We start from the raw sequence: 27,285 nt of genomic DNA on the forward strand, positions 1-27,285 counted from the left end.
GGTGAACTTTAACACACATTCACCTTTTTTAAGATTTTTGTTGTTTTGAAATGTACAATAAAGCACAGTAAAGGGATAGACAGGAAATAAGGGGAGAGAAAGGTGCACGCCATGCAACAAAGGCCCTCAGCCAGGGATGTTGCAGCTACGTGGTATAAACCACTGTGACACATGGCAAATTTGCGCCATTGATCAACGGCCAACCATCTCATCTGTGTAAAGTCCAAAATGGGAGGACGTTATCATATAAGTAGTGTCCTGCAAGCTGTCACTGTGTGACCAAACTTTGTGCCACCCATTTCTGTGTTTGCAATTTTGATTTAATTACTTTTGGCTCCTATTTCTTGGGGTGTTCAAGTTATTCTGTCTACTCCCTGAGGGTGTAAGTGAGCAGCATGTTAGAAGGCAGGTGAGGACAGGACTGTAGGAAAGTAGACAGGAAAGGAGATGCTATGCTTTGCTGTCTGGCTCTAATCTTGTGTCGAGGGTGTGATGGCTTGTGTCAGTTCACACTTATGTCGGTGTGTGTGAGAGTGGGTATCTCATACAAGTGTCTGTAACAATGAACAACACATACACACACACACACACACACACACACATAAATCGAGCAGAGACCTGGGATGGGTGACACAGACACATGTTTATCATTGAGGGGATTGGTTGGATTCCTTTCATGTGAAAATGGCTGACTGTTCCCTCGCTCCCAGCCTGACCCTTCAGCTGCCTTTATCTCCCTCTCTGTCGGTCTCTCACTTTCTCTTTTGCTCTCTCACTCTCTCTTCCTGACCTCTTTGCTTTCTCCCTCGCTTTCTCCCTGGACAATTTCTCTTAAGCACTTTCTCGTCTCTCCTGTCTAACTCTGACCCCTTAACCTTCATCTGACTTTACACCCATTTTATTCCTCTTTATGTCTTTCTTCCTGTCTGTCTTTCACTACCCTCTGACCCATCTGCTTTTCATCTGAGCCCAGATAGACGGAGCGGGGAAAGCTGGTGGTTATGGCCATGATGGAGTTAGGTGGGGATGGGCGAGACACATCCTTTTAGATTATTATTGCTGACTGATTGATGCGTGTAGACAGTGCGCCTGTGTGATTGGGTGCAATTTAAAACTCGTCATGTGTGTTTATGCGGGTGCATTCCTGCATGCATGTGTGTGTAAAAATAAGTGAGTTATTAAGCTTCACCAGGGATGTTTGCCTTCTCATAATAAATGCACACAGATATTTGGCATGCTCTGACACCAACCCCCAACCCTCACACACACATTTACACACAGCAGTTCTCAGTGCGATGAGCTGTCAGTCCCTGTTAGGCTTGGCATTCTCGTTAGCACGCGGTTTGGATCCCCTTTCAGAGGAGCTGAACTCAGGACCTTTTCCCCCCTCAGCATTCCGGAGAGCAGCGAACAAGAAGGAAAGAAGACAGACAGGAAGTGAGAGCCAAGGATCTCTCATGATATTGGAGAGTTTGTATTTAATCATTTGTTGAAATATCTCCCGTGATGCGTGAGTTTTACAATTCTCACAGAGTGTAACCGTTTCAAAGCCCACCGCCACGCCGCCTCTAATAATTGTATCTTCATCTAAACTGCAGCGAGATCACCCTCGGGTATATCAAAGGCCAGCTGTGAGAGAGAGAAATCAAGCTTACCAAAGCACATTTACCTTATGAATAACTGTACTTTAAGTTTCAATTACATTCCTTCCAAATGAGCCCCCAAAGAACCCACGGCTGATTAAAAGGAATTTATTTGTGTTTCTCTGGGAGAGAAAGTGGAATAGAGTTGGTTTTTTATAAGAGCCAGATCAGCAGGTCCTCCTGGGTGGGCATTGCTGCCTCAGAAAAGCTGAAACCAAACCAGACATCCTTCAAAATGATTTCATCCACAATCACTGCTGCACTGACAACTGCAACCAATCCAAGAAAAGCATTTTTTTAAGTGAAAGTGAAGGGGAACTTCCAACATTTCAACAGACATGCCCGAAAATTTCTCCAAAACTTGGTGCCATCTCAACCAAAAAACTCCTGTCTCCGCAGTCCACATCATGCAAGGTTAGCTCAAGTGAAGACGGATGACATTCGTAGACCATCTTGCAGACTTAAACCAGATTTCACACTTTCTGAATTATTTTTTGTCCTTCAGAGAACCTGCTGATGGTTTTGACAAATATTCTGTCTGTGGTTGGGATGTGGGTGTAGGTGAGGTGTGAAGAGGAGCAGCTTAAATGCCATATTTGATGCCTCGGGTTCAAGGGTTTGGGGGCCTTGGGGAGGTGGGGGTTCAGCGATTCAGGGCTTTGGTCTCTTTGTTCAGCAGACCACTCCAGGTTTGAAGGGAAGGAATGAGAACAGTTTTACTTGAATAAAAGTTCTGCTTTTCCAGTTAATCTTAAGTGTTAAGCTACTTGTCAATGCAGAATTCTACAAACTAATGAATTACCTGATGGGATGTAGTTTACATTTCATTATTCATTATTGATCATTTTATTGCCATGCTTGAGGTTGGTTCATATCAATGCTCAGAGTGACTGCTTTAGTAAATGCCAGATAGTACTTCCTACCATACACAAGTAACAGAGAAAGTAAACAAAAATAATTAAATAGAAAAAATAATAATAATTACACACAACAAAATACTCATGTTAAGTTAATTTATTTAAATTTATTTAATAATTATTATTTAATTTGGACACTGTCCAATCCTATAGATTGGAGAAAGTCAGTAGGGAGAGAAAAGAAGCTATGAGACTCTTTGTTTTATTCTCTTTGAAAAATATATATACTTAAAATTTTTTGAGTTGATTCTTAGCAAAAACCCCTTTGTTCTTTCACAAATATGTGCTCATTCATGTGTAATTACGTCCATCAACTAATCAAAGTATTCTCGTATGCGTAGAATCTGTCATTTAGAATCATTCAGAATACATACGAGCGAGTCGCTCGAATGAGGGCCGCCATGTAGCACCTCCATCTTTAAAATACATTAGCCAAAGAGGGACATACCTCCGCATTTCGCGCTTTTGCACTCAGTGGCACCATGACGAATGCCAGGGAGGGGGAGGACATGTAACGGAGTCGCTAAGGAAGTTAAAAAGAGAATTAAAACGACAACGCAACAAGACCAAAGTTAATATTGGAGTGGCTTTTCCAATATGGAAAGAGCTCATAAGGAGCAAGGATTTTAAAAGGGACACCGAAGTTGCCTGCTTTCTTCTCAAAAGGTAATTCTGCCTATTTGTGTAAATTCGAAGTTTTATAGTTGCTTGGCTAACTATATGGTTTTGCATAACACTAGAACAACGTCTAGGATACTTTTCCTTGCGTCAATGATGAAAAAGGATTGTCTACCTTGTAACATAAATGTAATCATATGTCGTGATTTTCCTGGCAGACAACTTATGTAATGGAGTTGTAACACAGACTAGCTACAGCTAGAACAGCTGTGTGTAAACGATGGAGATAATAAGCTAATTTCTGTTTCATTGACATGATAGTTTATACTGCTCAGAGAAATATATTAAAAACACAAACCTCTGTTGCTTCTCTCCTACGCTGTAAACATTGCCTTACACTTGCCTTAATCTCGTCCAATATACAGAATAACGATAGCACTGATACTTTACTAACATTAGCTTGCATATGTTTGGAAACCTGATAGCTGATGTTAGCAATGAAATGGTACCAAAATAACGTAAAACTATTATTACACTGGAAGGAACACTCACGGACAAAGTCATACTTCTTGAAATAATACTGCCACCGTAGGAGTTAGAACGCGCTCGGAATGGGAGGGGCTAGAAAGTAATATTCAGTTGGTTGTCATATACAATTTCACCCCTAGCTGGGAGAAATTCTTACACAATGTAGCTTTAAAATGAAAAAGCACTTTTTAATTTCTCTGTTTTCTTTCTCCTCCTTCACCACCTCCTATAATTTCTTCCGTTCTCTTTTCCCTCCTCATTATTCTCATCTTCTCTTCCCATAGTTTCCATGGAGCCTTCCAGCTTTTGTTTGAGTCAGGGGCCGTTTTGTGTAAACAGCAGCCGGGTTGAGGTAAGATATGAAGTGTATGTGGTTTATATGACCTGACCAGTTTCTTACATGAGTGTTCCTCTTCTGATAAACATGATAGAAATGGATTCTGGCCTCTCTGCGGGTTTTTCTTGTGTGGATTTTTACATTTGGATTGATAAAACACATAGCTATTCATTACATATGCTGAGTTTTATGACACCAAGGCCAATGAAGTGATTTACAAAATCTTTTGTTGTTCAGTCAAAGCGTAAGTCTCATTTATTGAAACCTTTTTGACACGTTTGCTTTCTTCAACAGCAGCAATTGGCTCACTTTATTTGGCTTAACTTGCTTCCTTGGCAATGCAGCGCAAAACCAATCCATTACATGCAGCAAGTCACACAGCCCACAGATGATGTACTTTACTATTTGTAGAGCTAGCATGCCATTTTTTTTATCAGTGAGGGCCAAAGGTCATGGCTTTTTATAAATACAATAAATATTTCCTGCAGGGAGACTCAACATTCATATACTTAGAAGCACAAATAGCCTACTGTATTGAAATGGACACACATACACACACACACACACACACACACACACACACACACACACACACACACACACACACACACACACACACACACACACACACACACACACACACAATATTGCCATTTGTCTTTTAAATCACTGATGTTCACAATATACAGTCATACCATGTGTACTAAATTCTCCAGAAATTGGTCAAAATAATGAAAGTAATTTTCTGATAATTTCACTCCTACGCCTTCCTTTAACATACATATAGGCGTATTAGATTTCAGGCAGAGCTAAAGGAAAATGTAAATCAGCACTGCAGTCACGATCAACAGGCCAAGACCAAACAAAAGCCAAGTCCAACTCGATTCAAAGACAAGCCAAATGCCTTCCTTCTGACTGTTGCCACAATAGGGTGCAAATTTGTCAGGATTGTTATTGATAGTATATTGGACTTTGTATTATACTTGTATTGGACAGCATTTCTCAACAGAATATAAATCAAATTTGAGTGAGTGTATAATCAGTAGCCAGCTGGACATTCATCTATAGACAGCAGAGCAATAAAGGCAATTGCGCCTGTGATTTCCACATAATTGAAACTCAATTTGTGTCATTCTCAGGCAAAATAACAAGACCTCAAGAAAAATACTGAGACACGACCAAGATAAATGAGGTTGGAGTCAGAGAACAAACCACAGCTTTAAGAACTGTGATCACTAACAGCATGAAACCCAGACTGCACTGGGGTCCGGCAGCAGTAAAGCATATAGCGAAGGCAGCGGCGTTGCAGTGGTGATCACCTGGGACCTCGCGTCCAAACATTGTCGTCACTCTCATCCTTTCTCCATTCCTCCCATCCTTTGTCGTATCCCTTCATCCATCCCTCCATCCCATTAAATACTTTGGCTGTTAGCAGGCATTAAAAAACCATTCACACTGCTCTCATGTGCTTGGGTTGGCCGTCACCAGAGCTGACTACAGAGGCTTTGAGGGGGCCTGGCCTCTCTCTCTCCGTCTCTCTTTCTCTGCGTCTCTCATGCACTCTCCCCCTCGCATTTTGGCAAGCTGATAAATTAGACTTGTGTTTCCATTCCAATACTCACTCGCTCTCTTTGAGCTTTTCACAAAGATCTAGCTTTTGGCTGTCAACAATGGCATGCACGCCTGCACTGTCTGTCTGTCAGACTTCTGTCGGCCGCCCGAGGCGTTGACACTACTACCTGAGTGAATCAACAGCAGAAAAATCTATCAAAAACATGGGATTTATTCATGCCGATCCAGAACATTGCTTGGCTCACACTGCGCCCAGCCCATATTTTTCATATTATCAGATGCTGTAAAGTTGCAGCGTGACAAAAGACACTAAGGGCCACATCCGTTAGAGGCCAGTGGCAAGGAAACATCTCTGTGGAGCTCTTCACCACTGGTGGACACTCCATCACAATAAAGTCTAGAATAACAGGGACGGATGCCATGCATGGCAAAACCAAATTCCACTGTGAACTATAAGGATGCTGCCAGACAAAACCAGTGGAAAAGTGTCCTCTTAAATGTAATTTGCAAACTCTACTTAATTTGGGACCACACATTTGATTTAAAAAATAAAAACATTGTCTTTAACAGTTTGATCATTTCTAACAGAGATACTGTATACCAGGAGTTTTTAGACACTGTGTGCCCTCCCTCAGACAAAATTGAGACAAGTGTGCCATGTATAATGTACTGTATAATGGAGTCAGTTATTTAGCTGTTGGCTACAACCTGAGTCCTTTTTTTGAGTCTTTTTTAAACCTATATAAATCGACACATTGGCACCATTAAAAGTATGCAGAATTAGCAAAAAGCAGTTCCTGTTTGCAATGTTGCTCCAGATGTACACACATTTATCACTGGATTACTTTGATTCTGAAGAAAGCTTAAAAACTTTATGATTCTCTGGCGAGTTCTGATTTCTAAGCAGATATAGATAATGTTATCCTCTGAAAGTAAGTCACACTGAATCTAAAAGTATGAGTTGGATTGACATCCAGGCCGATCCAGGCATATTGTAATGTTTTTAGAAAGTGGTACCAGAAAACCAACAAAAATACTTTTGGAAAAAGTCAAAAATGTAGCCTATATCCTGTGTTAGAAAGTAACACAAACGTGGCCCAAATAGACACCTGCTGAAAATGAAAGACTCTTTTTAATAGTAAAAGACCTGGGAATACAGACATAAATAAGTATTTCAGGGCAAAATATGGTTGCCATCCACATTGGGTTGTTTTTATGGGGTGCTGTAACTACCCGAAGGCAGGTGGTCTGGCACAGAGCTGACAGGGGCATCAGAAACCAATAACTGTGTCTGCTTACACACAGTCTTTCTTCAGCCAAGTTAAACTCACATATCTGTCTGTTCCCAGAGTCAACTTTAGCTGAGAACACTAATGGACAGTTTCTTTCTTTTCTATTCTCTGAATACCTCGAAAAATCCTCATGGGAATCTCTCTGAGGCTCATTAATTAACACGTTATATCTCGTGTTTTTTTTCTCCACTGGTTGCCTGGCAACCTCACAGTGATGGCAAGATTCCAGGAAGTCACTTCTCCCAGACAGGAAATTGGGCCAGTACATAAATTTGAAAATACAGCCCTCCTGCAGCTTTCCCCTCTCTGTCCTAACTCCGGATTTCCACTGAATGCAGAACGTCTTCGGACCGGCTCCGCTACGTATCGGCTCCGTGCTCTGCCGTCCGTCAATACCCACGAGGTCCGGATTTGTTGCGGCACGGCTGCGGCCATGACTGATAGCTGTAGTCACGAGGACCCCAGAACAGAATAGAACCACAAAACCAACAACAGTTTGTTTCCATCCAGAGGAGTACAGGGGAAACAACTCTGTGCTGTGTTTTCAAGGTGTAGTGCAGGGAAATATGATCCGCCGTGAGCACAGTGTATTTTATTTTGAAAATTAACCGAAGGTTTATTTTGTTTCTGTGCTCGACTTTCTGTCCCGCACTATCTGCCGTGTGCTGAATTGCTGCGGAGCTCTCCGGCGTCCGGCAAAAATAGAAGCTCTGTGTATCTGCTCCGGAGGGCTGCGGATCGCCGGAGCTGTGCCGGAGTCGGACAAGCAGCCGTTCCGCAGTCAGTGAAAATACACACATTGACTTTAATGGAAACCTAATGACTCCGCCTCCATTCCGGAGCGGATCCGCAGCCGTTACGCAGCCGGTGGAAATTGGGGGTAAGCCAATCCCACCAGACGAGCAACCAATCATTCTTTTTAATCATCCCAGTCATGATTGAGAAAAGGTGTAAGTTGGTGTATAGTATGTGTGAGCTAAAAACGTGCTGTGAGAGGTTTTAGAAATACCAGGGCGATCACACAATGATCTTCAGTGTTTGCAGCAGTGCAGCTTAGTGCTTTATGGCAGAAAAGAGATTTGTATTCTCAAGTGTCCTAAAACCACACAGAACCTCTGGAATATATGAGTAGGGTAGAGTGCAAACATAATTTAATTTAGTAAATTCAAATGAAGCGTAGAAAATATATGTATGGATGAATGTATTCAATATGCAAGTGTAACTGTGCATAAAGACTTGAGGTCTAGACGTTCCCTACGTGCCCACGACAACAAATTTGTCTGCGACAAAGTCAACTGACCCACCTGTTCACCATTAACAAAGGTTTTACTCCATCAAACCATTTCCCACACAGTCCCACATCTGTGATCCACACAACACACACATTCACCTCAGCAGCCCCTCAGGCTGACATGTTTCCCTGCTAATCTGTTTGCACAACTCTGGTGTGACCACAGGCCAATTACACATCATCACATGATGCACACCCACAAGAGGGAACGAAGAAGAAAAATGAGAAAAGAGCCACCCACTGAGAGCCCCTCTTTTCTTAACTTCTCCCCATCTCACCCCTCTTTTCTCCCCCATTCTCCCTCTCCTCTTGGCTTTCTCACTTATCCCATCCCCTCCATCTCCAACTCTCCCACTCAGTTTGTGGCTGTAATTACAGCTGCCCATCATTTAGGCTCTCCCTAAACAACGGCACCCCTCAGAGACCACGGTCCCGCTGCGACTCTGAGTAAATTTGATTTCTCATCTCATTTACGTTCCATAAACTCTACCATATGTTGGATATTATATTTAAACTGTTCCAGTGGACGCCAAGAGAGCGTATGCACTGGGAAAGGTAGAAGAACTGTGTTGGAAAAACTGCACTGGTGGTGAATGACAGGTGAAATTGACCGTGATGTGAGAGAGAAAAAACTCAAACCCAAAAGAGGAGAAGAGAGAGAAACTTCACCGCAGCATCCTTTATTTTTTTCTATTGTTGTCTTTTTTATTTTGGCACAGAGGAAACTGTCGAGTGGAGAAAGTGAAAGGTTTCCTCTGTTATTGTTGCTTTTGCTCTCTCCCAGTACCACCAAAATTTAACCATTTTATTTTCCTGTCCTCTGTTCCCGTTTTGCCTGAGCAGCGTGGGGATTATTCTGCTTCTCCCCACTCCCTGCTTGTCCCTGTTCCTCCACTTCTCTTTCTCATAATCCCTTTTTTATGTTTCTTTTCTTTTCTCTTTTGGTCCTCTCTCTCGTGGTAAGGATTGACCAGGTCAACAGCAGGGCAGCTAATTTTATCATTATTTTTTTTATCCCCTTTACATGGCAGATGGATTGCCATGATGGAGTTTTCAGGAATATAGAAAGACTGACAAAGAGTGATATTTGGATTTTACATCAGTGTACTTTTCGTCACTGTCCTGATATAGAGAACTCATCTTACAATGCAAAAAAAAAAGTAAGAAGTAATCTCCTCCCATCCGTATTCGCTAAACTGCTTATCTTGTTAAGACCACATTTTCAAAAACTAATTGACTCTGGCCTGTGTCGTTCCAAGGAACTGAAAAAGTCATGTTCAACAGCAGTGCAGAGGGGGGTTGGGGAAGGGGGGGAGGCTACTGGGGCTTCAGCCAAAGAGATGGGGTCGTCCAGAGTGCAAGGACGAGGGCAACTGGTCTGGCTCTCTCTGTCAATCCGGCTCAGAGAAAGTTCTGGGAGCCCTAATTTAAAAGGTGAAACAGAGGCCTGAATGCACAAGTGCTTGAAATCCCCTGAGCTTCTGAGGGCACACTGGGGGAAAAATGGATTGACCAGGAGCTAAAGGCTGAAGGCTGCAGAAATATGAGGCCTACTGCCTATCCAGGTGGTCAGCTGCTGCTTTGGGATCAGCTTTTAAATGTGGGCCCTACACGTTGCTGTTTTAATCCACACTAACTTGGTATGGCGTTTAAAAAAGCAACCAATTACATGCTAATGCATAACACTAATGTGCATCCACATCTAGAGTTTGATGAAGGCAGACTCAAACAGTCAGAAATAGATCCCTCTGTTATTTGTTACAGGGAGGAACTCGGCTGGAGTGCAGAACAGGAAGATAAAAGTATGTAACATTTTTCAGCTTGGTGACTCAGCTCAGTTTGGCCTGTGAGGTGCTGTGTTTGTGCTTTCACTTATCTGTGCAGTAATCTATCCCTGCAAAACTGTTTGTGCTGGTACCAGAACATCTGTGTCTGAAGTCTTGTTAATGGCACTGGAGCCTGTCTCCTGCCTCCCTGTCTCTCTGCCTGCTGGTTTGTCTGTCTGCCTCCTTCATCTGAGAGTGTTGTTCCAAGAGCTCCAACTGTTTTTACATTGGTCGGGGAGTTGGGGACCAGCTTCACACTCAGTTAGTAGCAGCAGAAAAAGCAGCCACTGGATTGGATTCTGAGGGAAATATTTTACGTTTTACTCCACTACATTTATTTGATACCTTTAGTTATTTTGCAGATTAGGATTGATGATATGAAGTATAATCAACAAATAAATTATGATGTATTATATCAGGTTAAGATAAGATGTCAGGGGTAAATTCACAACTTACGCAGCAGTTTATAAAGTAGTTAAAATAACCTTTACCAGCTGCAATATTCAAGTAATGTACACCTTAATGCATCAAAAGTGTAATACAACAATATACATTATTCTGAAATGGGCCATTCTTAATGAGTAATTTTCCTTTTCTTACTTTAAGTACATTTAAATACTTTTTTGCTTTTACAAGTAAAATTTTGAATCCAGAACTTTTACTTGTAACATTATTTCTGCACTGTGGTATTGCTACTTTTACTCAAGTAAAATATCTGAATACTTCTTCCACCACTGGCTATACTTTTAAACAAGCATTAAATCATTAGTTTACAAGGCCAAGCAGCCATATCAACTGCTTCCTGACAGACAGTATGTAATGTAACTTAGGCTCACCTGTTTTACACTTGGCCTTTCAGAGAGATTTTGAAATTTTACTTTGGGCCAATTATGTCAGTGGATGAAGCCTTTACTGTATGATTGCTTGGAATATAGTGTTACAGACCATGGCTTAAAAACACTATCTATGCCTACTGTTGTTCTTCTCAGCTCTCCCATTTGACATTTGCCGAGTTAAAGTGAAACGATCTTGCCACAACATAAGTCGTGCTACTCAGTTTGACAGATTGTTTAATCATGAATAACCTACATTTGACCCAAATCAACACATTTTGTATGAGAATATTGTAGAATCAAAGTGTTTTTATACAGGACAGATCCAAGTGTGAATATGAACGGCTCTGTGAATGTGTAACATACAGTTTTAGCCAAAGAAAATGACGTACATGTTCCCCACAAGCCTGACTGGATAAATAAACATTAGGAGCAGAACTGAAACATTTTTATTTGACTTGCAGGATAATGCAAGTAAATGGTGTGAAAGTGAAAATGAGCGTGCATGTGTAGGTTTTTGGAAGGGGTGGTGGGGGGTGTATAGAAAGGTGAGAGGTGTAAGCAGTGCTAAAGTGCTCCACTGGGTTGTGTATAATGTGGACGAGGCAGAGGGGGCAGAGAAGACGCATGGGTCACATTAAAACTGGGTTCAGCGAGAGGGCTCTGCTAATGCTACTTAATCCCCGACAAGCCTGGCTCACACAACACAATACACACACACACACACACGCACACACACACGCACACGCACACACGCATGCACACACGCACGCACACACACACACACACACACACACACACACACACACACACACACACACATACAAACACAGTTGTTCTCTACTGGCACCTATTTATGACCGTTGGCCGGTGTGTGTGTGTGTGTGAGAGAGGTGTGGTACTAGTATGTGTGGCTGATGTCACAGGCAAGCCGGGACGCTGAGTTCATCCCGGACCACCAAGCGTCCAACATGGAAAGTTGCATGGCATGATGTACTGGCAATCTTTTTCCATGTTACTTTCCATACTGATACACCACATTGTCTGGTTACTGGTGCTGCCCTTTCACTTTTTTATGTTTGTTACCACTAATATACCATATTTTGTTGGCTGCTTCTAGATTTAGTTCCTCAGTGATTTTAAAGATGGTGTTGATAGCAACCCTGCATGGTATACTCGCACTCTACTACTTTTTCCCATTGAGCCCCAATTATCTGTCTGTTTATGCAGACAGATAATTATAGGAAGAGGAACTCAGGATTACACAGCCACCAAAGCAGTACATGTTGGAAAGCAGATTATTCAGGCTGTCCTTCAAAGGAAAATGACAGCATCAGAATTTTCAGCAAATGCCAAAAAGTGACATGTGACAAAGCCCTCTAGAGGATGTAGGAATTATGGCTGTTGTCTGTCAGGAACAAAGGAGGACATAGTGTGGCAATCTAGAGCTATAAAATTTGCAGAGGCAGGAGATCAGGGTAGTTGGATGGATCTAATAAGGTTTGGATTTGGAAAGGAGTTCACTTCTCATTCCCTACCAACAGACAACATTGATTTCTGTTAACCATGACCACTATCATTCCCCAACAAAATCGTTTACTGTATATGCCTAAGCCTAACTAAACCTTAACCATAGCATTGAAAATGTTTTTATTTATTTTTTTAGTGATGATTTTAGAAGGTGCTGACAAATTATGTTGTCCTGCCAATATGGGTGTCAGATAATAAAATGCTTATATGTGTCTTTCTGGAGGGCAATTACACATATTTGTCATTTAATTACAGGACTTGTCAGAATAATCTCATAAAAAGATATATAATAGAGAGATAAAGGTTAAAGGCTGCATTCCCACCTTCAAAAAACATTGTCTGAACACCTGATACAAAGACTAGGCCTACAGCATTTAAGCCTCATCTCAAGTCAACATTGGATATAACATATCAGGGAAAAATGTAATTATGAGTGATAGCATCTGGAGAGAAGCACAAACTTAAGTGGCGCACACATCACATCGCAGATGCATACAATGATCATTGGTTTTGGCGGGGCTAACCTGGTGAAACAAAGGTTATAAAACAACGACGTCCCAAAAGACAACAACATTCCAGAGGGGTCAAGTGGGTCTCTGAGATATTCAGTCACATTCCTGTCTGTGATCAATCAGCCCCTGGCCCAGACAACCCGAGATTAACCTCAGCCTTCTTGGAAACTACCTGCCCTTCCCATATAAAACAACCTCCAGCTCAGTACAATTCACTGCAGTTTCCCTTGTTGTTGTCTTGTTGTGATGAGCAAATATGTATTGTAGAAATATAAGGTGTGTGTGTGTGTGTGTGTGTGTGTGTGTGTGTGTGTGTTTGTGTGTCTTTGAGACTACCTGACTGAAGATGACTGTGGAGTGAATATGGATCCACAGTGTGACGTGAGGCCGGTTAAGCAGAAAGGAACGTTCATTCTCTCCACCAAAGGGAGAATGTGGGCGAAGGAAGGATTTGGCACATTGAACACTAAAGTATGGAAGAGCACTCTGACCTGCCACGCTTAACTCACTCAGCTCAGTGACAATGTGGTGGAGTCATTACTTCAGGTCTCTCAGGTACAATACTCTGTGTGAGGAGGGATGTGACCTCTGTTGGATTCACTGAATGGAGACAAAGCAGCGGGTTTATAGAGGAGCACTGAGATCATATTGAAGTTAATAGTTCACAGAAGAATTCTTCAGAATAAAGACGCTCCTTTTTTGGTGTTCCCACTTTCCCTGCATGTTTCCCTTCTACTGCAGCTACTGAACTTGACTCTTTCAACATTAGTTAAATTAGTGGAGAGAGTTATCATGATAGCCGTGTTGATTCCAGTTTTCCAGTTAGTGAAATGCTAAAATTGTGGCACTTTGTTTAAGTGGAACATTTCTTGTAGCCACACTGTACCAGGTTGCTGTCAGCTCTTGTTTGCTGCTTGCTCTCAAACTCAATCATTAGCTTTAACTATTTTTTTTCTCTAGGCTATTTATTCTCACAAAAGATTAATCCAGTAAAAGAAACTGTGATTCATTCAGTTGTCAAGTGCACAGCGCCCCTGTTTTCTCAGCGTCCATATCCAGCCTCTCTACCTCCCTCCATCTCGCCGTCAGCCTGCAGTGTTCTGGCCAGCACATAATTGTCTAAGTGCTTCTGGATGGCAGTGGGCTATTTGGTCATTAAGAGGCCTATTAAGTCATTAGTGCAACAGTGGGACTGCCGTCTGCCTGCCGACAGGACCAGATGATCGCCCTGATACGTGTTGCCTCGCAGTTTTCCACATATTTGCCCAGGTAATTATAGCTTAGATGTGAAACACCCTCAGATGTCACGCTTAAAGAGGGGATACATGTCGCCAGCACACTTTAAAGGTAATCTCCTCCTCCCCTTCTTCCCCTCCACCTCTTTTTCCACTTGATGTGTGTGTGTGCAGATGAGCAATGGGTTAGCAGTAGGAAAACCAGAGCCTCGGGACATGTCAGAGAGAAAGATAGGGAGCGAGAAGGAGGGAAGAGGGATCCAAAAGGAGTGAGGAGGTCAGAGAAAAGAAGAGCAGAGTGCAGACAAAGAATCGATTTTTCCATCAGTCAGCCTCTGTGGCAAACACATTGCTTCAAACCCAAACTTGTACACCCGTCACAGAATGTAAATATTTGGATATGGGTAAGGTTGGATGTTACTTAATTCCTCCCTTTAAAGATGCCCTGTTTAGGTGAACACGGTCCAAAGAACACAACGCAAAGTATTTTGCATGATTTGATACGACGCATGAGAATCTTATTTTGATTTCAGTACTGCTGTTACTCTTAGCAACCTAAGGCCTGCCCGGCCAGGAGACATTCACTACCCATGGGCTTACAATCTTATATTCACCGCTTACCATAAATGCTCATCAAATAACTGCCATACACAGCCAGGAACCTCTGGACCTGGATGGAGAAAGACATTCCTCCTTGATATGTGCTGTATTTTACTTAAATTGTTTTTAAATCACTGATTTGTATCCTAGGGCCATATACTTTATGAGGTCCAATCTAAATTGGAAAACCAAACACAAATACAAATCAAAATGAATATCATATAAAGTAATAGCGACTCATGGGAAACACAGACAGTGCGGGTCTAAACATAGCTAAAGGGAATGTCTCTGGCACAGACGGACAAAAGTTTCCACTTTATGACCTGTGTTAAAATTCAGTCGTTGCCATCTTAGCACCATGCACTTTTTTATTATATATTTTCATACATATATTGGTAAACTAAATGTCATCACATTTCATATTATTTTTACCATGTAGAAATACATTGTTGTTATATTTTAGACTCATCTCCAGACCTGAAAGTGCCCCACTGTGACCACAGCATGTGTGAGGCTGCCGTGTCAGCACAACAGAACACCTCAGCCTGATGTCTTCTCTAGCGAAGGGATGGCTCAGGAGGTTCACTGATGGAAATAGACATGTCAGATTGTCACTGAAGCTGTAAACAGAGGAAGATGCCCTCCTGCTGAGAGGAAACCAGATTCTGTTACCTACCACCCTCCTATCCCTTAAAACCTTTTACCCGCTCCCCTCTCCAGCTCTGGGGTGACAGCACTGGGGTGTACCGACAGTCCGCTCTCTCTCTCTCTCTCTCTCTCTCTCTCTCTCTCTCTCTCTCTCACTCACACACACACACACACACACACACACATACAGTTGCACAAGTCATAGCACAAAATAGTTCGAGCTGATGGAAACTCACAGCCTGGTCAGAGGTTGGGCCAGGTACTCTATCAGATGGTTGATTGGGTGCTGCCTGCCTGCTCAGCAGTGCCCAGACTGACCCCAGCAGACTGCCAGTCTCCTTACCGCTCTGCTGCTCCGCAGCTCCACTACCACCTCCCGCAGTGACCCTTGACCCCTGCCCAGGAGACAGGCGCCACCGACTTGATGTAATTTCTCTCCGACGTGGGCCAGTAAGCTCGGCTGCAATGCGACCCAGGGAAAATAAATATGGGTGTTTATTTGGTGGGAGTGAGAGAGGCCCACAGGCTGGAGCTGTCCGCAAGTTTCCCAAAACCAGCTTTGCACTAGAGCTGTTTTTGTTCCAAATCTTAACTTCAATAACATACAGTATCTAGGTAAAAATAAGCCATTGCGGTTTGGTCCTGTGCGACATTAATACACTGTACCATTGGGATGCTGAGACTGTTGACCTTTGTTGTTTCTCAGTTTCAGTAGAAGCAAAAGCACCTTACATCATGTATTATTTATATAGATACCTAATAAGCCATGATGTATCATTGATCCACCATTGAGTGAAGACACTGTATAGGAGTCACCTCCTGGAGCTGTGATTGTGCAGCCTGCACCTTCTGAGTCGACTAAGCTTTCTCTAGCCGTTCCCACTCAAAGCATTCACAGAGACATTGGTATTGGCTGGGCCCACCCAGCTGTCAACCTGCATTGGCCTCCAAACAACTGGAGAAGAACCATGCACCATGACCCGCCTTTGTTTCCACATGCTCTAAACTGCCTCTCACAGAGAACATCCACACCTCTCTGTGATCTAAAGAGAGCATAGAGAGATCTCAGACAGACAGAGCTCTTGTTAGACCACAATGGTCTAAAGAGGGCTCTGGCACACTTGCCGTCTCTCCGTCCCTCCCACGCTACCACTACCCCCAACATAACCACTACAAACTGAACACCGCTGCATTAAAACACCCGCTCCACCTCCTATTCCAGAGAGAATAAGGTCACGGGTTCCCCAGCAACAGCTAACCTGTAGACCTGGACCTGGCCTCAAGAACACCCGTCTACCGGAGGCACTTTCCTCACAGCACTGGCGTGAGCCTCTCGTTGAGGTCACGGTTACAGGATATTGTAAGCAACTAGTTTTATTGGGAACAAATAATATGTGGGCCGTCAGGGTTTGGAACTTTTCCCAACTCAGATCTTCCATTGAAGCATTGCTCATGTTTCAGATTAGCGTTAGCGGTGAGGCGATGCACATCAGTCTCCCTGCATTTTCAACCCCAGCGCTGCCTTTACACTTTTTCTTATTCCCCAGTAAGTTTCTATATCTGCCTTTTTCTCTCGGTGTCTCACTTCTCTGTCTTCTGACTCCCACCCACGCATTTTCTCTTTGACTCTTTCTCTATCCATCCTTCTGACCTCATCCTTGTTCCAGTAAAGCGTAGAGGGAATCAATCAACCATAGTGTTCAGATTAAATCACAAATTATTGTAATTGAAAATAATGGTTTCCATGTCAGCTTCAGTTCAGCTCCGAATTGTTCTCATACATATCTGGATACGAATGGGGTTGGAAGCTCAGAAGTCCAACGGCTCTTGTGCTCTGGTGGGGTGAAATTCAAGTTATCTATGATGCAATTTTGACTGGATTTCCATGGCAATAAAACTCTTATCTGAATTTGAACACCTGTCTTGTAAAAATGTTACCATCTCTTGTAAATTCAGTGCCTGTTCTTTTCCCTGAAGATCAATATGTTTATTATAGTCAAATACACGTTCTCAGGAAACACAAACACAACTTTCTAAAGTTGGACACTGTACTGCTACTCAACCCTGTAAGGATGTAATTTAAAACAGTGTTGATTTTAGGGGCAACGTGCCACACTAAATACAGATCAGCGTAAGGGACAGTTAGATGGAGATTACTTTATTGAGGAAACAGACAGGAGGCATGAATCCCTTTAAGATAACAGGAAAACAACACGTCTACAGGACATAACAGACTGCAGATCGCCCTCCTAACAGCATAAGCACGTCCCCTCTTTATTACTGAGAGGCACTGTGTGCCTTATTGAGCTTATTTCTAGGGGTAGCAAAGCAGTGGGACTTTGACAGTGTAGTTAGAAGGTGCTGATGAAAGAGGAGAGGCTGGGAGCCCACTGCCTCTCAAATTAGCCCCGGAGCCCTTGGACCTGTCGCATGGAGGCTTTTAGGTACCGCCAATGTGGATGTTTGGAGATTTGCATGTGTACAGTGTGCCTTTTTGTGTGGTGTGTGATGCATGCACAGCACATGTGTTTGGTTGTGAGTGCTGCATGAATACACATAGGCTACTGAGATTTTTTTCCCCCCGTAATGTAGATCAAAGGTTGCATTAGAACATAAGTTAGAACAGCACATCCTCAGTGTGCTGTCGAGACTCATCACAGATTTTTTGCAGGACCTCCCGCGGTTTGAAAGATGGCCTCCAGCTTAGGTGACCTCCCAACTGACTGAACTATTTAAATAGATGCATGTTCCCTCATGTCTGTATCACGAGCCAAGATATTAAAGATGGACACACTCCCCATGTTTTGTTAATCAAGTAATTAGGTTATTTTATTCATCTTCCAGTCTCGATTATAGTGCAAGCCTCGCAATACCGCAGAGGGCCAGACGGACAGTCTGAATTATTGAGAGAGAGAGAGAGACAGAGAGAGAGAGAGAGAGCTCTCTGCTCTTCTCACCTTCTCTAATCTGTTCTGCATGTGCATCGCTCAGCCTGACACCCTCTCTGCAGATTCAGCTGTTTGATGTGTTTGTTTAAGTGAGGTGGATGGACATCCATAACCATAAAGCTGTCTCCAGCAGAAAGGTTTTAATCACTTTTTTTCCTTCACATTCTCTGACTGTTTCTCTCAGAGAGGGTGCAACACCCAAAATTGGTCAACTTTTACTGTGAATTATAGAGCTCTGCCTGCTTGTCTTCAGACTTTACTACAAGCGGAATGATACAGAATCTTACATCTACTCATGCCCCCTCTAGGCCTGGCATGGCTCAGCTATTCCAGTTGTGTACACATGGGGAATCAAATGCAAAAAGGAGAAAATAAACAAGCATTCATTTCTGCTCTTACCTGAGAAAAGTTGAGCCCATTGAGGGGGTGACACTGCTCCTCCACCCGCTCCACCGCCCCGGTCGTCTTTCCCATCCTCTCAGCCTCTTGAGCCAAAAACAGGTCCAGCACAGGCGTCCCCCTGGTCCGAACATCCCACTCCGTCAGCGAGTTGACCATCAGCATCACCCACACCGGCCTTTTCCTCTCCCAGTTTCCCGCAATGGCATTGAACAGGTAGTCAGCATACAGGCCGCGCCCACGCTGGTCAGCGGTCATCCAGTAAGGCATCATGTGTTTGACGTAATCCAGGTGGCGTTTGAGGCGGCGGTACAAGTCTCGAGGTAGCAGGGTCTGCAGGTTTTCTCCGTGGGGCAGCAGCTGGCAGCTGGTCAGCTTGGAGATGGTCAGAGGGTCAGTCAGGTCCAGCTCAAAGAACACATTGCGGCTGTTGTGGAACGCCTGCTTGGACCTGTCTGGGATGAAGTCCCAGACTCGAGTGTAGGGCACGTGGATGGTGCCAAATAAGTAAGCAGGTGGGTGAGGAGGTGCACGCTTTACTCTCCACAGAAAAGAGTTCATGTCACTTTGCTGTGGAAGAGGCAGAGGAAGCAGGGAAGGAAAGAAAATAAGAGACGGAGGTAAAGATTTTGAGAGCTAAAGGAAACAAAAATACCAGAGCCCTCATTTTAGAGCAATTCAACTAAAGCTGACACATTTTTCCTCTATTGTGGTTTACTGGCTCATAGGCTTGGGTCAACAAGTTAAAGATTGAAATACCATTTTGAGATGACAGCAGGGGAAGTATGAAGTCTAGTCAGCTCGGGGCTTGCTGCTGTGGTGCGGGCTGAGGGTTTATATTGGGGCCTTCTGGGCTGTAAACAGACCCTGTGTATTGTTGAGGTACCTATGTTGCCAAAGCCTTTTTCGGCCTGGGAAGCAATTTGAAGGCTGCAGTGCAAATATACTGCACTGCAGCTCATATAAGCCAAAAGCTGAAAGAAACCTGCTTTCTATTCTGACCCCACTGTGATACTTTTGTTTGTGAAATCTTTTACACCAGGCAGGGAGAGCTGGTGCTGACAGCCCTAAGTACGGCACTGTTTTTCTCCTCTAGGGTTTATATTATAGGAAGTGTTTGTCTAGCGCGGTTATCATTATACAAAACAATGTCACAATGGAAATTAAATAATCACAGCCATTCCAAATGAGCATAAGGCCGTATTGCATTTAAAATATGTTTCTTGTTAAGTGCTCTGCAAAATGTGCTGTGCATGTGCTATGACTTTGATCTTGGCATTATTTAAATATGAAAAAATGAATTAACTTCTATAAACAATATCAAACTCCTGGCTTCTGAGAGACAGTGTAATCAGGCATTTGAGGGATGAAGCCCATTACTGTAAAATAAAGTTATTCTTAGAAAATGTTTACTTTTAAAATTTTATCAAGATTTCCTTCAGCTGTGTTCCAAATATACTGCACGCTGCCAACGCTGCCTTTGTCAAACACGTTTCATATTGCTGCCAAAAGCAAGTGAAGTCGTCTTGTGGGATGTTCTGTTATCATCACAATTAGCTACAAAGAACGTGCAGTGATTTCTGGCGCAATCTCTCTCTCTCTCTCTCTCTCTCTCTCTCGACAAAATAAATCGAAAGTGCTATATTTACCTAATTTCAGAGCAGTGTTTCTTTTTTGCGGATACACTGACATGTTTAAACAGTTTGTTTCTAGGTTTCTAATTACATTTTCACATTGGCAGGGTGCAGCCGACACGGCAGACTGGCGGGAAGGCTTGGCGGCATTAGTGCATTCAACATCATATTTTTGAGACACGGGAACTTAAAGAGCAGAGCTTTTTTCTCTCATTCGTTAACATGCACGTGTACGCTTAGGCCTACTCCATAAACGACGACTTTTCGACATGGAAAGTGCGGTCGTGTCCTGAGGAGACGCGAGATCCCCTCAAAGCTGCATGGACTTTTCTGGAGAGCCTTGACGCGCAGGGCTCCTTTTTATGGGGTAATTACTCTTAACAGAAAACAGAGACCACTGTACTGACGCATTACAAATCACATGAAGCGAAGGAGCACGAAGTCTTCAGTGATCTCTGACAACACATCCATTATCCGTGTGTATAATGCACTCATGAAACAAGCCTGTGATCCCCGAACGACTCCCTAATGATATCCGCACACCCATGCGCACAATTTAAACGTTTGCCTGTTGCTGAGGTCATTTTTTTCAGAAGGGAAACGTGTTGGATGAGATGTCTGCAGTCAGGATTTTAATGAACTTGTTTTCCCTTCATGACAAGGATGCATTCACGGTGGACGGCACACGGACACAGCACTGCTGCACTTCCTCACGGTAAGAGTTCAAGTCACATCCATCATTTTACCTAAATGCCTCGATAAGTGTTTTAAAAGGCCGTGAGTTGCGCTGAAACATGATCACGCCTGAAAGGTCGCCGAAACTTTTCCAAATAAAGTCCAGTCACCCGTGGGTGTTCCCCACTTGCGTTTGTCACATAAACAGCCATAAAGTTGGCGAGCTTTAACAATTTCTCTTGGCAACTGCTTTCATTTCTAAGGCCCGCATCTCTTCTGGGAAGTTACTTTATGAGCCAGTTCAGAAATACTTTTACCTGAACTTCACATGTCTGAAAATAAGGCTAATCATTTAACTTTATATTAATACAGAAAACATAATAGGCCTAACAATAGCAAAAAAAATATATCATGCATTCTAATGTATCCTAACTATCAGGCAATTCTCATTAATCATCCAATAGTAATTGATAATTTCATCCCAACGTTTCGTTTGTTTGTTCATTTTATTACACATCAGTTTATCAGTTTATAATAAAAGCTATTCAAATATGTAAAAGGTCGTAACCTCTGGCCCCGTTATAGAGCACAATTATGATAAAGTTTTTTTTAACAAAAAGCCTACTTTTATACTCCAACTAAACTACTAAAATTATTTCTCCATCTATAAGTTATAAAGAAAGAACATGTTAGGATAATGTTGACAGCCAGGCTGAATAACAGAGGGTAAAATCTATCAGCTGGGTTGGAATATACTCTGTCTATACCCTGTAAGAAATGACTTGATAAAGTACCCCAACACTCACCGACTTTGGTGTGTCGCACTGCCTCGGTCTGTCCGGTCGGTGTGCGCCCCAGGGTGCCACAGTGTGCAGGAGAGCGCTCAGGAAGACCCAGCTGAATCTCGGCAGACAAACCATCGTGTCGGGGTGACAGCACACACTCCTGACAGTCAGCTCTCAGATGTCTCTCCTACACGCTCGCTTCTCACTGCCCTTTCCCCGTCTTCTTTGAAATAAAAAGAAACGTTACCGGTGGCCTCTTGGCTCACATGTGCCGCGCGGCTGGTGGACCATTCCGCCCCTTCGCCATTCCCGACGCTCTCCGCGGCTGAGTTTGTGTCTGTCTGAAATTGTTTTCTGGCTCCTTTAACTCGGTGCAGTCCTGAAGCAGGAGCTGAACACTCTTTGGAGAGTTTCCGCGGTGCGCTCCGCAAGTTTGGAGCGTCTTGACTGCGAGAGAGGGAGGTGGGACGACTTGAGTACCCCCCTACCCCATCCCAACACACACACACACACACACACACACACACACACACACACACACACACACACCCCTGCTTCTGGCGCAGGTTCAGAGAGGGATGACAAGTTTGAGTAAAGACCCACAAGAAAGAACCGAAGAGTGCAGAGTGGTGAATGAATTATTTGGACATTGTATTTGAACATGAATTGGACATTGTATTCAGTTTTCATATGGTATCACTATAAGTTGATATGCTATAATTTCTGTCATGCTTGCAGTAGGAAGTTTGGTTGCTTATTATTATAATTTTTTAATAAAACTAATTAAGCAATTAATTAATGTATACTGGAATTGTTTAGCTTGATGGAATTAATCATTATTATTTTACTTGTTTTTATTATTAGGCTATAGCCTATATTACGGCATGCTTTTCTATGTATTATTTGTTAAACTCCCGGCTCCAAGATGTTTGTCTTTATTAGACAAAAAAACCTTACTCAAGTCCACCTACTGTTTTTTTTTCTAGGGTTTCAGCCTCATCTCACAGTCTTCCTCTGCAGATAGAAGGCCTGATCTCTAGTCTTTCATTCTAGTCAGCCCACCGTTTTTTTTGTTTTTGTTTTCAACAGAGTCATTCCGAAGATGTAAATGAGCAACATTATATTTCACATGTTGTCAAGTGCTTCCTCTCCAGAAGTATTAAATTCATCTCTGTTTGACAACCCTGCAGCAATACATTTGTGTGAGAGTCTTGTTGCAGTAGAGAGCTTCAGACCTTATATGCATGATTAATGGTCACAAATAAACAGGTCAAAGTAAAGACAACTGTGAGAAGTGTTTTATTTATTTTCAGTCCGGCGCTCTTCTTAACATGTATTAGTCATTATGTGGAACGTGCGGATCTGATCTCGTGATGAGAGAAGGTGGCCCCTTTCTGTGTAGGCCGCGATGTCAACGCTCCACTACTCTGCTATGACCTTGGTTATTCTCCAAGTGGCAGACAGTGTGACAGAGTCAAGTAGTGGGAAATTTATCATGGAGACCCCTCAAACAAGTGGCACCGGGCCCCTCCCTGCAGGCTGATGGCAGACAGACCTCGGACAAGCAGCTCTTTGTCCTCGGCCATGTTCTCCACTCCTCTTCTCGCCACTCCGTGCTCACTTCTGTTACTGGGCAGCTTTGTTTGCAGCCAACCGTCCCTGTATGCTCATTGTATTTTCCATTCAGATGAGGCAGATTGGGCGTTTCTGCTGAGTGTCTTTGATCAGCTTGTCTTTTAACACAGTTTCACGTTGTAAAACTGTTAAAGTTCTGCCCTTTGACCCTTTGACTTCTTTTATTGGGCACCATTCATCAAGTTCTAAAAATTTGACAGTCAGTATTTCTTTGTGTTACACATCTGCACGATAGCCCACTTGAATGCAGCCTCAGATGTTTTTAGATGCATAAAGGCAGCGTATAAGATGAGCCACATTGATCTAAGCAAATCTTTTTATCCACACTACTCTGTTTCTTCTCCTTGCTCTTAATCAGGTGTGGGGTTTCAGTTAGCAGTTCAATCTGCTCTAATATGGCCACCTGTGGACTCAGGTACTTGCTTTAACCGCACCTTGCAGTGGGCTTCTCTTTGAAGGAGCTTTTCCACATTCTTGGCCGGTTAGAAGAGGGCTTATGAGCGGCTGGCTGCAGGAGATTCCTGGACCGGGGCCAGCGCTTACAGCATAGTGCACATATAGTGGGGGACGAAAGAAGACTTTAAGTTAATGTTCTGTTTGCAGACCACAGAAACGCTCACTTACAGAACGCACATCTGGGGACATTATAGAGAGGGAGGTTGAGAGAAAGGAGCCCATTCTAATCTAAAGGTATTTTTAAAATGTATAAGTATATATATAGGACATATTGGAGGTATAGGGAGAAGGAAAAGAGAGTGAAGAGACCTTGTTAATGTTTATGACCCTGCAGCTCTAAGGATCCTGTGTCTACTTGTCCTTGTGGCTCTGCGGCTGCCTGTCTTTCTGATGTTGTGCAGAAGTCCTACCACAAAACCCCAACATTAACTCACCGCCTCTGTCTCAGCATCATTACTTGTCTATTGGTATGTAATGATAGAGGTGCTACTTATATTACAAGTACTACCACACCACATGAAGACAAAATGTGAACTACTGCAGAGATAGCGGTATCTGAGGCTGGAGGTGTGTGCAAACTGTTTTATTTATCATGTACACAGGGACCCCTAGTGGTGTGAGGAAGAATTAAGATTATGCACAGTGTGAACAAAGGTAAGGACAAAGGAGAGATGGTTAACCCGAGGGCAGAAAGATAGTACTTCAAAGAAATTGTGAGTATGATGGATATGAAGGAGTGGCTCATAGCTTTAGGCAGCCATACTTCAGAGACTGACTGTCAGACTGACAGTGAAGGCCACACTGAACCCTCTCTGTCTCGGTCTGTTGTCTCCACTTTCAGCTGGACTACACACACACACACACACACACACACACACACACACACACACACACACACTCACTATCTCCACTCGTCTCTTGCTCGGGCTCCAATATCCTCTGTCCCGCTTTGAAGATGTCAAGGAATAATATTGACTGAGTCTCTGGTGAAATGTTATTGTGGTTTCCCTTTCCGGACATTGGTGGGGTGGGGGGGTGGGGGGAGGCGAGATAGAAGAGAAGGTGGAGGGTAATGTTAGGAGGTGGAATATGTCAAAGAATGTCAGAAGGGGGTCAAAAAGGAATCTGTTTAAGTCCAGGCACACCACATAAGACAAGTAGAGATAAGTGGGAGTAAGTCTGAATCAGTACGTTTGGTTTGTGTCTGAGGCTTTCACCCAGTGTTTGTGGAAGAAGCACACACTGATTTAGATGGTGTTAAGTGACAACAGGTCTGCAATAAGTTGTTTTTTCCACAGTGTCTGCAATGACATTCCCTGTAGCGTGTCAACACATGCAGTGGATGGCTATCTGTCTATCTTCATCATCCAGAATGAGCAAAAGCAGGAGGGGGAAGATGAGAGGAAGAGATAAAGTGACAGGGGTCATGGTCAGGGCTGTTTTTCTGGAAGCACTGTCTTAATGGTTTTTTTTGTTTTGTTTTTTACTGTCATTGTTTGAGGTGATGTAAGGAAAGGGGAAAATAAATCAGAGTTACACTGGTAATTATTTACAGTGAGTGATGAAAGTAATTCAGTTTAGATCAGAGGCAGTTTTATATACAGATGCAATTATAGGGCACTTTATCATTTTAGAATGTGACATTTAAAATATTTAAAATGTCAACACAGACAATAATGCAAGCATCAGTAAGTGTGAAAATTATAATTTCATGTGGCAACAGAATGCATGTCTGTAATTCAACAGTGTTCCTACAAATGGGACATAAAATATTACATGTGTTGCAAGCTGTACACAGATACACAGACATTCTGGCAGCGTTAGATAGCTTTATAGGTTCTGGCAGGTGGATCTTCTTTTAAAACTCTGGACAGAGCCAGCCTAGCTGTTTCCCCCTGCTTCCCGTCTTTGTGCTAATCTAAGCTATGAGGATGGTGGTATCCATCCTTTAATATGTCAGCCACCTGTAGATGACTCTCCATTTTAATGTAAAGGAGGCCTGACTTATTAGTCACAAACATAGTACTATGCGGGCATTGTCTGTCCTGAGATTTTAGTCTGTCTATGTTTATTTTTGCACAAATACACACATACTTACTAACTGGCCATATCTTATATGTGTTTGTTAGAGCTTATAATGCTATCACATCAAAGCCTGGGCTGGCAAAGTCACCCCCATAATGCATTATGTTCTCTCCCACTAATCATTGGCATTGTGAGTCATTGTATTATCCATATTGGGGAACCCCCCCCCCGCTATCTTCTCTCTGGCCCATTTACCCCTGAGAGCCGAAGCAGGGGAGGTGGAGGAGTGAAAAGCCCCCTCCTGCTGTTAAGCAGATCTACCTTTTGGCTACTCGAATGGTGAAAGAATAAGATATTGAGGAATAATAATGTTTCCCCTCTTGTCATTTCAACAACCATTGTTGATTCTGCTGCAAATCTCAGCACTGGACAATAGTATAGTATTATAGTATTCATATGATAATATTATGGAAATACAATATATATATATAGCCAATGTTGGTCCGTATAATACTTTTGGTGTTCATTGTCAATGTCCTGTTTGTGGTTTATCCAAGCAGGGGTTTAACAGAGGCTGCCAGTGCCAAATAAGGCCTTTTTGCTGTGACTGGGGAACAGTATAAACAGCATGTGTTATGATACCATTACATCAAAGCCTCTGGTCTGCACCACACATGAATTCCAGTCTGAAGGATCAGATGAGCTCTTCTTTAACTCAAGGAGAATCTGGATTTGGATTTGACCTTCTTTGACGGTCATCTGCTCTAATGAGGTTCTTTGAAGATTATCTTATTGTCCGAGGAGCTTTTATGCTACACGTATAGTACATGCATGGCATCAAAGCTTGCTTCTTTAAAGAAATATATCATGCTCAAAGATCATTAGAGATGGGGAAGCATTGCTTTAACCACTGTCAAGCCACATTGTTTTCATACATGGGGCTTTACCTTGCTTTTGTAGTATGAGTTCACAAGACTAGAGAAAGCAAAGCCTGGCCCTGCGTCTGAGTCAGTGCAGCCTCTGTCTGCTCGGATGTAGAGAGTTCAGTTTGCTGGCAGTGAAACCGTGTTCATCCTGCATTTATCCAAGGTTTATTTGGTGTATGTCTAGCACATATCTGTCTGTGATGGTATTGTACCGCAGCTGCTGTGGCCTGTGTTGGATGTGATTGTGTTTGAGGGGGTAGTCTTAGTCATAGACTTTTGTTTACCGACATCTGTGAAGCCAGGTGTCCAGAATACCACACGTGTGTACGCAGTACAAAATGGCCACTGTCTCTTGATTTACATTAGCGGCTGTTTTAGAGGGACTTGAACATGTGTGTGGAAGTATAAAAACTCTGCCTG

At 42.9% G+C, this 27,285-nt stretch overlaps 1 protein-coding gene across 1 annotated transcript in view; it reads right to left on the reverse strand.

Annotated features, from left to right (window-relative positions):
* trabd2b (TraB domain containing 2B) overlaps nucleotides 1-22,313 on the reverse strand; it is a 78,800-nt gene extending 56,487 nt beyond the window's left edge. Inside the window, exons 1-2 of the mRNA XM_031307379.2 lie at nucleotides 21,845-22,313; nucleotides 18,730-19,299 (exon numbers count right to left, since the gene is read on the reverse strand). Coding sequence (XP_031163239.1) covers nucleotides 18,730-19,299; nucleotides 21,845-21,958 — 684 coding nt within the window. The 5' untranslated portion in view covers nucleotides 21,959-22,313. The remainder of the gene's footprint in view (nucleotides 1-18,729; nucleotides 19,300-21,844) is intronic.
* Nucleotides 22,314-27,285: the final 4,972 nt, after the last annotated feature.

Source organism: Sander lucioperca, chromosome 11, assembly GCF_008315115.2.
Source record: "Sander lucioperca isolate FBNREF2018 chromosome 11, SLUC_FBN_1.2, whole genome shotgun sequence".
NCBI classification, from domain to species: Eukaryota; Metazoa; Chordata; class Actinopteri; order Perciformes; family Percidae; genus Sander; species Sander lucioperca.